The 15575-nt window shown below is 33.6% G+C and overlaps 1 protein-coding gene across 1 annotated transcript in view; it reads right to left on the reverse strand.

Moving 5' to 3' along the window:
* LOC107441943 (tachykinin-like peptides receptor 99D) overlaps window positions 1-15575 on the reverse strand; it is an 88453-nt gene that overhangs the window by 20400 nt on the left and 52478 nt on the right. Inside the window, exon 3 of the mRNA XM_016055365.4 lies at window positions 2880-3095. Within this exon, the coding sequence (XP_015910851.1) occupies window positions 2880-3095 (216 nt within the window). The remainder of the gene's footprint in view (window positions 1-2879; window positions 3096-15575) is intronic.

Genomic DNA, 15575 nt, shown 5'->3' on the forward strand with positions numbered 1-15575 from the left:
TTCACACACTCAAGATTAACGAATTTCTTAATTTTGGAATTTCCGAATATTTTAGTGGTATGCTAATAGTATAAAGGAAATACGAAGGGAAATGTTGTTTTATATTCCATTTAATATTTTAGTATCTTTTCTGGGAAAACATTATTTAATAAAATTACATTTTCTTTGAAATAACGTGTGTAAATATTTATAAACGACATTCTTTTAGCTTTCTTTTATGGACGTGATATATATATATATATAATATAAAGAGTGAGGAAAAAAACACATTCTTTAAAACTTTTCAGAAAGCAAATTGCTGTAAAAAATTGTTACAATTAACGTAACGATGAAAAAGAAAATAAATTCATTTTTAGAATGAAAAAAAAATCGTTATAGAATTTTCAATCTTTTATTTCCTAAAACCTTAATGCTACACAAAATTTTATAGAGTTCTAAAAATATCTAGTTAACACAAGCATGAATTAAAAAAACAGTACTACGAGATGAAAAAATAAATAAAAAGAATGAAACAATTTTTGGAACGTTGGAAAATGAATTTGGTTTTTGTTAAAAATAGTTTTCTTTCTTTTTTTCTTCTTTTTTTTATATTTAAGGTTTATACTAACCCGTACATAAGAATTTCAATTTATTTTTGCTTTGATGAGGCGTGGTTATTGTGCCAAATAATTGTATTTTTTTATTAAAAAAGAAAAAAAACTGTTTCTTCAGAATAGTGTGATTCTTTACACTGTTTTATATCGTTTTTGATGAAAATTACACGGGGTTTATTTTGTTTAACTACAATTTTACTAATTACTTTTTATTAATTTTACTAATTAATTTTACTAATTAACTTTTGTTAATTACTTATCAGAAAAAGAAAAAAAAAGACAATTTTTCTCTGAATTGTAATATCGTGCTACATAATAGTATCATAGCTCTATAATATTGCCATTATATTACATCATATCCTATAGTATAGCTTTTATGAATCATAGCTTCAGAATATCACAACTATATAATGCCAAAAACTATAATAATCTTCTAATTAGCTGCAACCACAATAACCACCATTTGTTTCTAAATTGAACTTATTAAATGTTTTCATTCAAGTTAAAACATAGTACCGGATTTTTAAATTCAAAATGAATTATTCTTTATAATGCTTTTGAACCGACAATTTGAAGAAAATATTAGCGGCGTTTTTGTTTAAAGCGTCTAAATTTTTTTATCATTGTAGACTCACTGTTTTTGAGAAGAATATCAAAGTAGGCACTTCAAATCTTTCACATCTTATGCTAGATATTTGTTTTCCAACTTCTAAACTGTATAAAAATGCTCGATTTGCTTTTTAACGAAATTAAATGTAGATTATATTTCTGTTTTATCATTAAGTTCTAGTGTTTATAAATTTAGATTTATCCTAAGAATGCCATGGAGACGACTGTTATTTTCTTATCCATTGATTTTTAATTCTTAATCTATTACGATACTAGAAAATTAAAAAAAATATATATGTTTTCTAGTGTAATCCAAAACGAATAGTGAATAAACTCTGAAAACCATACCTAAATGGTAGGAAAAAACTGCCAGAGAATTTGCTTTTACGCTCCCCTGACATTTTTATTAAATTTTTTCTTCCTCTACTCTTCTCTTCCTTTTTCTTATAAAAATATTTAATATAATGTGAAAAGAACTAAAATTTGTTTGTTTTAGACATTAAATATTTTTTCCAAAACTTCAAAATTACAAAAAATTGCTCCTCTTACCATGATTTTTGAACTTTAATTTCGAGAATATTAATCCTAAAATTTACTGAACTTTGTTTTTAATAAAAATATTTTTTATAGAATATTTCTCTCAAGAAACTTTTCTTGTTAGTACCCATAATTTTGGGATAATAATAAAAACACGTTCCCGTTGGCATACATATTATGAGTTATATTTTCAGGTCTTCTTTTTTTGCTGAATTATTTTTTCTAGAAATAAATTATTTTATCATTTTTATATGAAAATATCAGTATTTAGGAGACTTAAATACATTTTAATAGAGTCCATAAGGTCTTTTTCATATATATATTTTGGGAAAGTTTTTACAAGAGATAGAGATAATCCTTACATTACATTAGCAATGTTGACGTTCGTATATTCTGTACGCTCTTACTATAGGAAAATCCCCGCTCACTACAGTTCTTTCGCAGAACATACTTGCTGTATGCCATGTGAAAGTGCGGTATGCCAGGTGCAACTGCCAAATCTATATTTTAATGCTACTCTTATATTGCCCATGAAGCAACAACTCCATTTATAGCCTTTTGGTCACCAGCTAATTTTTATTTAATTTAATTCGGAACCTTGTAACTACACTGTAAAAAGTTTCGGAGTAGATTGCGGTAAAAAGTACCGGGACTCAGGGTGGTGGTACTTTCTACCGTCATTCCCGTTTTTTTTCTTCTCTTTTCTCTTCATGTCGATACACTACATAAAATGTTGACGTTGTCTGAAACACCAAAATTAACTAAGATGGAATCCAAACTTGGTATTACTTTATCACCAAGTAGCCATCTTTCTAGATAGAGTAACACTGCACCAGAATGATATGATTCTCTTTTTGATTTCTTTTTTTTTGTTTCCTTGTTGTTTTTATTCAACAAGAATTGTGTAGATTAACATGAAATAAAAACTTTTACACTTAAAATCATTACTAATATACAATTCGGTAAGTTCTCATGTTTATTTTATCTATAGAAGCGTAAAGATATTTAGTTTTTGTCTTGTACAACCATATAAACTCCTTACCTTATACAAAACGAGAAAACAAATAATATAACACTGAAGGGAAAAAAAAGGAAAAACAATGAGTTTTAGACTCAAGGAATTCCATTGTTTTTACTTACACGTATTCTTGGTCACTCTCGGTCGAGGGTCCGTCTGGCCAAAACATGAAACAAATAATTCTGAATTCACCGTTCGTGAATTCCTCAACGATCGTCATGGAATAGAGCAGATTGGGAAGAGAGAGAAGAACACTGAATACCCAAATCCAGAGACAGATATTGAGGGTTGTGCTTCGAGACATTCTCGGCTTCAAAGGATGCATGATGGCCATGTACCTTGAAACAAAACAAACGAAAAAAAAGTTTACAAGATGGAACAAATTTTTGTTTTAAGCGTACTACCATCCAGCATCTGTGATTACAATGATATTATTTGTCTAAGTGTTTTTTACTTGCAAAATTAATGCGGTTGCTTACTTGCAAAATTAAAAGAGTTGTATAAGGTCCTTATGAAACAAAGCTCTACCACTAAAATAAATCGCCATCGAATACTAAGTAAAAATCTTTATAATAAAACATGTATAGAGTTAATAGAGTTATACACTGTAAATAGAGTTATACACATTTACATCAGCTTCGACCAAACTGATACAAAAAGGCACTTCCCATGTCAATAAAAAAACTTAACACGGAAACTATTATTCAATCAGTTGGTTGCCCTAGACCATCGCTTAGTGATCATGGTTATCGTATTAACCTTTATATTAAGCATTCTTCGAGTGTTTAATATCAGACTAAATTTAAAATGGAAGAGGACAGTGAAAATTATCGTTTAATTGACGAAATAGCTATTGTTTCTATTGACAGAAGCTGAACGCATTTTGAAAGGTTTCAGATAAGGTTCAAAATGGATATCTGAGTCGTGGTGGCTCAGGGGATAGAGCGTTCACCTCCGATTGAGGTGAACTGGGGTCGATTCAAATCCACACCGAACACAATGCTGATGTAAAATATCCTCAGTGGTAGATGTATCATGGATTAGTGTCTCCTTGCCGTCAGGCTAACCGTGGAAAATTTGCATGGTTTTCCTCTTCATGTAACGCAAATGCGGGTTAGTCACATCAAAAAGTCCTCCATGAAGGAAGATTCCTCCCAATACTTGATCCAAGTGTTCCCTTGTCTTCTGGATTGATTTCAAAATTAGAAAGCTACGTAATTGAACCTTAGTCGTATACCCGAAAATTGGGTCGGCTGTTCAACGACAGTTATAAAATAAAAATTGTTACCGGTGCACGTACTATATGTTAGCTTTTACATTCTTTTATTTCCACAGACATACAGAGACGAACGATAAACAAAACATTAATAATAAGAAAAAGTCGTTTGGTTGCCTAGCAACCAGCTGGAGTTGCAGTTATTATATCGGCAGACGATTTAAAACAATTATTAAAACTAACTGTTTATTGATGACGGAACATCCTCCCCACCCTGGTCAACCTCAAGAGGGATGACCAGCTGTATGGGTCGAGTTATAGTATTTCTATTCACTCTTAACACACATGTTCGGATTTCCCCATCACGTCCCTTAATTAGATTGGTAATTCGGGCTTTCTTCCACATGTGTCTGGGTCTGATGTCTTCTTGTAGTAGCACAAGATCTCCTGCACGGATGTTGAAGGATTTATGAATATTGCGAACTTGGTGATAAGAGCGAAGTTGCAGCAGATATTCTTTGGACCATCTTTTCCAAAATATATCCAACACGTCTTGTTGTTGTTTGAAGAGTTTCGTAAGTCTTGGATTGTTATTCGGATTTATGGGTATGGATGTTAATTTTCTACCCGTTAGGAAATGTGCCGGTGTCAAGGCTTCCGTATCGTCTTCATCTCCCTCTTCATATACAATGGGTCTGCTGTTAAGGGCGGCTTCTATCCCTACTAGTACAGTTGATAAATTTTCTTTATCCAATAGTGCCCGACCAAGAGATTTACGAAGACAATTTTTGACTAATCCGATTAGACGCTCCCACCAACCTCCCCACCAAGCCGCTCTGGGTACGATGAACTTCCAAATTATGCTATTATGAGCGTAAAACTGTTGCACTTTAGTAGATGTAAGAGTGTTCCATAGAAGTATTAGCTCCTTATTTGCAGCGTGGAACGTAGCAGCATTATCGCTATAGATGGTATGTGGTAGTCCTCTACGACCCACAAATCGCTGCAATGCTAACAGAAACTTGTCTGTCGAAAGATCTGACACAAGTTCGAGATGTATGGCTCTGGTCGTTGCACAGGTAAACAGTACAATGTAAACTGTGTCTGAAGGATTCAAAGTGCGAACATGTACGGGGCCAGCAAAATCTATTCCTGTGGTGAAAAATGGTGTAACTGGATTTATTCTATCAGCTGGTAGAGGAGCTTCAATTTGAGAGCAGCGAATTGCTCGTGACATCTTGCATGGTAGGCATTTGTAAATCACTTGTTTGATGGCTTGGCGGCCTCGTAGAATCCAAAAGTTTGAGCGTAGTTCTGAAAGCACTATTCTGACACCTAGGTGATGCATTTTGATATGTGTTTGACGTATCAGCAGACTTGTGAAATGATGAGATCCGTCCAGCAGAATTGGATGTTTTTGGGACTCTGATAAACTCGAAAACTGTAATCTACCACCAATACGTATTAATTTGTTTTCAAATAATGGGTTGAATTTTGTAATCTTTGAATTTTTTGGTAGTGACTTGGATGTTGATAAAGCTTCGTATTCTAACGGAAATGACTCCTTCTGAACCACTTGTATCCAGTAATTTCTAGCATCATATATTTCTGCAGTGTCAAGTTCTCCGACTTTCTTGCCTTGAGATCTACAGTTCGAGTTAAAACGTAGAATCCATGCAGTAATACGTAGCAGTCTGAAGTAGGAGCTGTAGTCTTTTGCGTCGATGATGGGTTGAAAAGCAGTAACATGAAATGTTTGAATTTCTTTATTTTTCTTTACCTCCAAATTATGAGAGTAATCTGTTTTCGAATCTGGCCAGCTTTCTGTGGGTTCAGTCAGCCAAGTGGGCCCGTTCCACCAGATGTTGAGGTCTTTCAGCGTAGATGGAGGAACGCCTCTTGATAGTTTGTCCGCTGGGTTGTCTTGTCCCGGGCAATGCCGCCACTGTGAAGGGTCAGTGTATGAAATTATTTCTGTTACCCTGTTGCACACAAAGGTTTTCCACCTGTTGGGATTACCCCGAATCCAACCAAGGGTGACTTCAGAGTCGCTCCATAATGTGGCTGTAGATGGCGACAATCCAGTTTCATTGCAAAAATATTTCAGCAGTCTGGTACCAATCACAGCTGCTAAAAGCTCTAATCGTGGAAGACTAACTTTCTTTATAGGTGCAAGTCTATTGCGGCTGCATACTAAATGGATACTTGATTGATTATTATGAGAGGTAACTATGTACAAAACTGCACCATATGCTCGCTCAGATGCATCACAGAACATATGAATATTAAAGGAATCAAGCGATGAAATTCCTATGTAACGAGGAATTTCTTTTGAGCAAATGGCATCGAGCTGGGTTGTAACTGTATGCCACACAGTAGCCAAGTTTGTCGGCAAAATTTCATCCCAATCGATTCCAAGAATCCAAGTATCTTGAAAGAGTATCTTTCCAATTATCGTGAATGGTGTAAACAGTCCTAAGGGATCGTATAAACTTGCAACACAGCGGAGTAACCACCTCTTAGTAAGTGGCTTATCTGGAGAAGCACAGAGTGAAGTCTTGAAAGTGTTACTCAAAGTATCAGTTTTCGTGTTCCATCCAAGGCCTAAAACTGTAGTTTTGGTCTTAAAATTATCTTTGTTAGTTTCCAGTAAGTGTTGAAGCTTCAAAGAGTTAGTAGCCCATTTTTCCATCGCTAGTTTTATGAGTAACATCAAATCTTTGATTTCCTTTTGTAATACCATTATTTGTGATTCCGTTTCTAGACTAACCACAAAATCATCCATATATAGGTGTTTATCTAAGAGTGCTGCAGAAGTAGGGAAGTCATTTATATGGTTAGAGGCTAGTTCTCGCGTAGTAGCACACAACAGAAAAGGGCTGCAGGACAATCCGAATGGTAAGCGAGTGAATCTGTATGTAGTTACTTCATCTGTAAATGTAGCTGTTTTAAAAGAGCCTTTCTTTTTTTTATACCAGAAGAATCTCGTTGCATCTCTGTCCTTTGGATGCAAAACCAATTGTAGGAAAGCTTGTTTACCATCACAGGTTAGGGCAAATTTATGCAGTCGAAATCGTAGAAGACAACCAACAGTCTCAGGTAGAAGATTAGGACCAACTTCTAAAGAGTCGTTTAATGATGGCATGCCTGGAGCATGTGATGAGGCGTCAAAGACGATTCTCCACTTTATATCATCTTGCTGTTTCTTTTTCACTGCATGATGTGGCAGATAGTACACGGTGTTTTCAGTTTCATCTGCAGATGGGCAAACTTCAACATGTCCTTGATCAATGTAATTCAACATGCATTTTTCGTATTGTGTCTTCAAAGATTCATTTGATGTCAGTCTTTTTTTTAGTGATTGAAATCTGTTCTCGGCAGTAGTTTTGTTTGTTGGTAATGTTGAGACCATCGCTTTCCAAGGTAATGATACGACCCTACGATTATCAACTAATTTAAATGAGTCACGAAAGCTCTTCAAAACAGTCGAATCATGTTTAGACATTTCTCTATCCTGGGAAATGGTAATCCCAATTGTTTCCAAGTCCCAGAAGCAACGTACACTTTCATTGATAGGTTCTTGTTGAGTGAATGTGTTGAGGTAGTTTACAGTAGCTACATTGGATATAGTTGTGCATGATCGAGGTCCACTTAGAATCCACCCGAAATGTGACGGAACCAATGCAAGTGATTCTGACAGCATAACTGGAGCTTTAGGATTCAATACTTGCCAGTAGAAATCAGCACCAATCAAAACTTGTATAGGCAGATTTTGTAAATTATCGTACGGGTCAGCCAGTTTCATTCTTTTCTGGAATGCCAGGCGTGAAACAGCAGGTGGAGCAGATGGGTGGGACGTGTATTCATTGGACCTTTCAAATGCGTCAATATTGACTGAAGAATGATTCCAAATGCTCGATAGTTTAAACTTTACTTTTCGTCTCATATAGGAAACATTTGCTGTAGATTCAAATCCATGCACTTCCAGTGGTTTTGTAGAAATAACTTCCAATTTCAAACTATCAACAAGATCATTATGAATGAAACTAGACTGGCTACCTCCATCCAGAAGACAACGAGTCAATCTTGTAGCACCAGTCGGGCCTGTTATAAAAACTCTTGCAGTTTGCAAATGCACAGTGTTCGGTGTTGCAATATCGATCTTGTGAGTAGACGTTGTACCTGGGTGATCAACACTGTTCTTACAAATTGAAACATGATGCTTTTTCTTGCATTTCACACAACAAGCCTTTTCCTTACGAGGGCAGCTCTGTTTTGTGTGCCCTCGTCCAGTGCACAAAAAACATCTATTCGTAGTTTTTAATTTCTGTATTCGTGTGTCTATATCTGTCACAGAGTTGCACTGTTGAGGCCAATGTCCGGCAGTTTCGCAAAAGGGACAGAATGGTGAAGGTTTCGTATTTTTAGTAATTGGCTTGGAATTTACATTGAAGTTTTCTAATGTGGATTTTAAGGAGTAATCGGAAGACATAAGACCTTTAATCTTGCTTGTTGTAAGGGCCCCTTCCACTTCTTCGGCGAGAAAATGTATTAGTTGTGTGATATCACCTTCTGAAATTTTTTGGCGTTTCGCATGAATAATCCATCGGCAACAAATATCGTCAGGGAATGCACGTAAAATTTTAGGAGATAAAACTCTACCGTATGCGTCAATGTCTTCGCCCAAAGCACGTAGAGCCTGTAACCTTCTGTTGCATTCAATATAGACTTCATTCAGTGATGTTGGCGATGGATTTCGGATTGGCGTTAAATTCTCCAAAAAATCCAAATGAGATTGAATGATTCTATTTTTGTCACCATATTTGTCAATAAGTAGCTTCTTAGTGGTTTCATATGTATCTGCAATAATACTTATACCATCAACCAATCGTTTTGGTTCATCTTCTAAATATCCTCTGAGAAAAACATGTTTATTAATTGATGATAAATTTGGATTATCGTCTACAGACGTTTTAAATTGTTCCCAAAAACATTGCCATTGTTCAACGTCGCCACGAAAGGGCTCTAATTTTATTGTCGGTAGTTTTACATTTTGTTGTGGTGACACAGAATTCACATTTTGAATCGGAAAGTTAGTAACATTTGGTGAATCTACAGTCTCATTCTTGTTTTGATTTTCTTTTATTGCACGATTTGCATCAAAAATCGCACGCTTGGCGTTATCCGTATACTCTTGGCATTGCACTACATCAATTTCGTATTCTGCATCCGAAAGTAATATGTGTATATCATTATCCACTATTTCCATGTCATTAAGTACTTCGGCAAGACGACTACAAGAGAATTCAATATCGGCATTCGAAATAGAATTTAAAGTGTCCTTTAGTTGGCTAATGAAGCGAGTAATATTGGCTCGAATTGTTCTACGTTTGCGCTTCAATAGCGCCATTTTGTCAGCCGAATCATTTTGCGTTGAAATCATTCTGATTAAGTGGAAAGGAAATAAAATGAAGTTACGTAAATAAATTCTCACCTCTTTAAACGCAGGAACGTAATTTTTTTTCTTTCAAATCCTGGTTCGTAGTAAGGTTGAGTATTTCGGCACCATTATGTTAGCTTTTACATTCTTTTATTTCCACAGACATACAGAGACGAACGATAAACAAAACATTAATAATAAGAAAAAGTCGTTTGGTTGCCTAGCAACTAGCTGGAGTTGCAGTTATTATATCGGCAGACGATTTAAAACAATTATTAAAACTAACTGTTTATTGATGACGGAACACTATATGTCTTGTCAAAAAGTTCTCCATGATCCCATAACAAATAATACCTCTGTGGTGTTGAATTGGTGATTGATGGTTCTCTAGTTCAGATCAAAATTATGATCTGTGGAGGAATGAATGGATATATGAAAGAATGGGTCCGTCCTATAAACGGTTTGTGACGCATGTGAGGCAGAAGTTGAATTTTTGGCCATAGATGATGCCACTGGAAAACATGAAAACCACTCGTAAACTTAAAAAAAATATTAAAAAAATATAGTCGGCTGATCAACGATGTTTTATTTCCTCTTGTTTTGAATTCCTCAGTAATTTCATGTTACCAGATATTTTTTACCGGAGAAAATTGCCAACTTCAGGTACCAGATTTAGATTGAGTCTAAACTACTTATAATCGAACTAATTCAAATTTTTCTCTAATCATTTCCGTATTCAGTTATTTAAGAATTGGCTAGGAATTCTTTTATGCATTAAAAGAGCAATTTTAAATATACGTAGAAAATCCTGGAGCAATTTCTTTTAAGTAGTTATACATTTTTTTTTAACTGACAGGTGACATGGCAAAATTTAAATAAAATATCTATATATATATTTCTCTTACACGGCGATAAAAAAAAGCCTCATTACAACTCCCCGAATGGCAACGCTAGAAAATCAGCCAATGAATGCAGCTAAAAATTTCACATGCCAAATTTAGTTTAGGTGGCTCAACTTATAGCGCTTCTATCTAAAAACGGAAACTGAAATAACCAGAGTGTAAAATAGTATGTGCTTATGCGCATCGTATTTTTTGTTAAATAATTTATTTATTGTATATCAGTTTATAGATGGTAGCGAGAAGAGTTTTTTGGTTGCTATGGTGACTAATTAGAATGTAAATTTTTTTTTTGAGTGAGTATGAGATTTGTTTTTTGGAACTGCGATGCTGTAATTTTATTGTTTAGTTAATACTACGTGATAGTAGTTTCCTTAATTATTTGATTCGAAGTCCTTGGAGTTTTATTTGAGGTAAGTTTATTTTGTATTTTTTGACAAGAGTAATTTGTATTTTTTGACAATTTTTTGACATTCTCACCAAATGAGATTTCTTCCGAAATTCAATATTTTGTTTCTGCAGGTTTTTCCATTGCGATTCACTTATTTCAATTTTTAATAGACTTAATTATAGCCAAAATTTTAACTTTTTTAAAGAGATATCAGTTTTCGAAATTTTATCTTAAGATTTAATACTATAGCACATTTCTAATAGGTTTAACGAATTACATGTCATTTATTTGAATTCAAATTTATTTTAATGACTTAGTATTTACTAAAAAGATGTAATTTTTCTTTAAAAAAAAGTTGTTATATGGATTTGAATGATTGTTTTGAATTCTTAGAATTTTGTGCATTTGCAATTCACCTACGTTAGTAGCGAGCGAAGCGAGCTTGGTTTGCGAAGCAAACCTTATAAGATTGCGTAGCAATTTTTGGGGGTTGGCGAGTGTTAGCGAGCAGGGGGCACAGCCCACTAGTTAGATATAAAGCTTTTATGAAGTATGCACACAAAACTAATTCATTTTGGATGATATTATAACCGGCAGCTTGCAAAATAAATACCTTGCTTTTTGGAAGTGAGGTTATCATAGGTATCTAGTTAACGTAAAAACAGTTAGGTTCAATACAATTTATAGAGACTGGAAAATTTAATCCTTCCAACATACTGAACATGTTTTTAAGAAAAAACTTTATGTTCTTCTGATAAAAAGCAATAAGCCGCAAACAGTCGCCAACTCGTTATTGTTTACAAACAATTACATATGAATTCAAGACGTGCTAAGATAAATATTTTGGATGGGGAAATATTTAAAGAACTAGGAGGCTTCGCCCCCTGCTCGCTGGCGCTCACCAACCCCCGGAACTGCGGTCGCAGTTCATTTCGGATTGCTTCGCAATCCAATGCTCGCTTTGCTCGCTCATTGGATACGTTCTTTACGTCTAGCTTTTGTATACTTTTTTAAACACTGAAATTCCGAAAGCTTTAACTGTAGAAAATTCTAAACCTGTGCATTTCAATATTAATTTGAAATTGCAAACAGTTCACATATATTTCTTAATCACACTATTCTAAATTTCAGTTGTTGAGAAAAGTAACTTTTGTATGTTTTGTTTTAAAGTCTTTCCCATCAGAGGGCTAAAACCATGCGTTGTAAAACAATATGAAATAGTACTGAACGCCGGATGTAAAGCATCGGCTTCGATGAAGATAATTTTGTGAGAATTTTTTTGATAATTCGGTGAGAATTCACCCGATTAGACATATGATGCTCACTACGTGCTCTTGCACGCCGAAGCCTATCAATTAAAAATGAAAACTGCTGCCAACGCGAGAAAAAAAATATCATCGGTTTTATTGATACATACGTATTAGCATTTTATATAATATAGATGATATAAAGGAGAGTGATCTTGGTGTAATGATATATTTTTTCATTTTCGGTGGTTAGGGTAGTGAGTTTTTATATAAATTGTTAAGTGTGTAATATTAATCAAATAAACTTACGCCAAAAACTCACTCATTCACAACAAACGAAAATGATTTTCACTTTCAAAACACCGATGCTGGCGAGCTTTGAATATTGCAGATCATTGTTTGCAATAGAGAATGATTTGGCGTGAGTTACAGAAAGTCTTAACCTATGCTATTCAGAAACAAAAACTAAAGAACACCGTTAAAATATGTATGTATTTCTTTAGTTGTGTAAGAAGGATAATTATAGTTTAATTTTTAAATCTCTGTGAACTGTACTAAGTGATTTTATCGTGTATAATTTATTTCCGTTCCTACTCAGTTAAGCCTAGTTCGAATTTATCTTAATATTCTCTCTGTTACGTGCATGTTTGATAAGCAAACTCATTTTATTTAAAGAATTCATATACTCAGGCATTCTAAACTAATGATTCTTACTTAATACTGTATGGTAAAAATAACTTTATTGACTCTTTTGTGTATCATATCTTACTGTAACTATAAATTTTAATGTTACTGAATGCGAAAAAAATGTTGGTGGCCACTTTACACCAAGTAAAATAAAATAACATTCTAAGCTAAGAGTAATTCGTGAAGCACAACTTTGGTGTAAAGCAATCGTCATTATTGTAATCACATCATGAATTTTTTTTTCTGTTTTTAAATTAAGATCAGATATTGTTAAGATAATTTAATGATGAAAAAATTTTGCACTGTATTTAATGGAGACGCATGACTTTAAAACTAATGATTTTAAGGTAGTAAGGTTATTTTAATATGTAAATGTAAGTCGCATATTTAAATCTAAATTTTATCAGACTTCATTTAGCGTAAGCAAATATGTGAAAGAACTAATTTTGAAATTAAAGAAAAATGTTGACTTCTCTAAAGGAACAAAAAAAAGAAAAATGAATTTTACAAGTTTGAAGCCATATTTCTTTAACAAAAGAATGATTCACTTTGTTTCTTGTGTTGGGATAATAAGCATTTATTTGAGAAAAAACCATTTGATTTACAGAAATATTGCAATAAATGAAATATTTTCATATTTGAAAGGAAAACAAGTTTTTTTAAAAAAAAACTAGAAAAAATGAATGACGAATGATCATTGTGGGCTTCGAATGTTTCTGAAAGATAAATTTACCTCTTTCGCATGTATAATTCCATTTTTCTCTTTTGCTTACAACTTATTTAAAACGGAACAAGGTTGGAAAGGATTATGAAAACGTAATTTTAAAAAAAAAATTAAAAAAAAACAGCACACAAACAATTTTTTGTGAGTAGCTTCCTCCTTATTAAAATTCAATAATGTGAATCGAATATTATTATGCATCATCTTCTGTTTTAGAACTCAAAACTGTTTTAGAACTGTTTTAAAACGTACATAGCGATAGTTTTCAAGAACAAACAACATATATTTATATATTTTATTTATTTATTTTTAATTTAAGAGATAAAAATTTATAAAGCTATTCTTTCCTTTCATGGTTACCCACAATTATAGTCTATATAAATTTTTTTCTACGTCGCTTTTAACTGGTTTTTAAGAAATACAATATTATCTTAAGAAAAATTTATAATTATTTTTTAATTAAGTAATACATATATGATTTTTATTTATAAACTTTGATTCCGTTTGTGTTAATTTTATAATACGTTTGATAGTATTATTTATTCATTTTAATCCATTTTCACACAAGATCAAAATGTCCTGGACTAGTATTGGAAAATGGGGCTGGGATAGCCTTGATGGTAGAGCGTTGGGTCCATGTCCGAGGGGTCGTAAGTTTGATCCCCACATGCTAAAACTTAATTTTTTCGGGAGCAACGATGGTCTATCTAATATGATGGTCTATCTAATATAATCCCTGAAAAAGTGACCAACAAATATGCTTTGTCCGACCGGACTGTGTAGGGGACAGGGAACTGGCCTTGCATCGGAAAGGTTCTGAGTTCGAATCCCGGGCAAGGCATTAATGTTCTTCCATTCTCTTTACTATCCGTCCTTACAGTGGAAGCAACGTTGGCCCACCTTATATGATGTCCCTGAAAGAGTGGCCAACAAATCGGCTCTGTAACATGTCTGAATTGACGAAATGTTAACACAGGGTGGGAATTGGAAATAAAATTTAAAAAAAGTATTGAGAATTAAGTGATTTCGATACTTATAAAAGTTCAGAATTTGGAGGATAAAATTATAAACTAAAAAAAAATGACTATGACAAATACAACAATAAAAAAAACCTTGATGTAAATACAGAGTCTATTCAGGTTTCATTTAAATTTCTTACAGATGCTGAGCGTGCAAACTAGGTATTATCAATGGTGTTGATATCATATAAGAGTTTTTCACAAAGCTCTAAAGAATTAAAAAACAGGGTGTTTCACGCATTTCCTGGGAACAGACTAAGCTTCACTAACCGTATAAAAACCCCTTAACTGATATTAAAAGCTAGGGTATCTATCAAATTTCCTGTGAGTGTCATCTTGCGCTTGCTTTATGTTTTGCTTATAACAGGCGGTGAATTGCTGAGCCGGAGTTTATGACTATCTATGTTCAAGTTTTGATGCAACTGACCCACATTTCCATAACATAGAGAGGGGGGATCATGAAATCGTCTCCCGGTTAGCCCGACGGCAAGGGGATTCCAACCCATGATCCGCCTACCACTGAGGATGTGTGACGTTGGCACTGTGGTCTGTACCAGTCGGGAGCAGAATACATATCAACCAACTAGAACTAGGATTTGATCCTAAAGAACACGAAACATGTGCCCAAAATCAGGAAATAAAATTATACTCCATCACTCTACTGTAAATGCTTTTAGCAAAGAATTTGTCAAACTATCTTCATTTTTGATGACAGTACTGTCTTCCCTTCTTTTAGAACATGCGAAGATAGTAGTAGGAAATTTCATCAAAAGCAGTTATAGCTTTAACCGATTAATACAATTAACTATGAAATATAATAGAATGAATTGAATATTATAGATTAAGTACATAGTCATCAAATGGAACAGAGGTCCTTAAACTTATTTCAAAAGCAAGTGCGGTAACATTTACATCGTCCCATGTTGCAGTTGCAGTGCAAAAGGGTTTTTTTCTAAAAAAAAGGAAGGAAAAAAAACGTATTTTCAAAAGAAAAAAAACATGCAAACAAATTGAGGAACCAGTGGTGACGTCTTGGTGGATGAAATTATAACTTCCGTAGTTTATGCCTATTGATAGATACAGATATATTGATAGATAATTGATAGAATTAATATTAATTTTTTTTGTATATTAAAATAAATGTTAATTAACGTTCAATTAATCCAAATTAATAATAATGTAAAAATTAAACGTTACC

Source organism: Parasteatoda tepidariorum, chromosome 1, assembly GCF_982258835.1.
Source record: "Parasteatoda tepidariorum strain Cologne lab strain chromosome 1, Ptep-v5.0, whole genome shotgun sequence".
Lineage (NCBI taxonomy): Eukaryota > Metazoa > Arthropoda > Arachnida > Araneae > Theridiidae > Parasteatoda > Parasteatoda tepidariorum.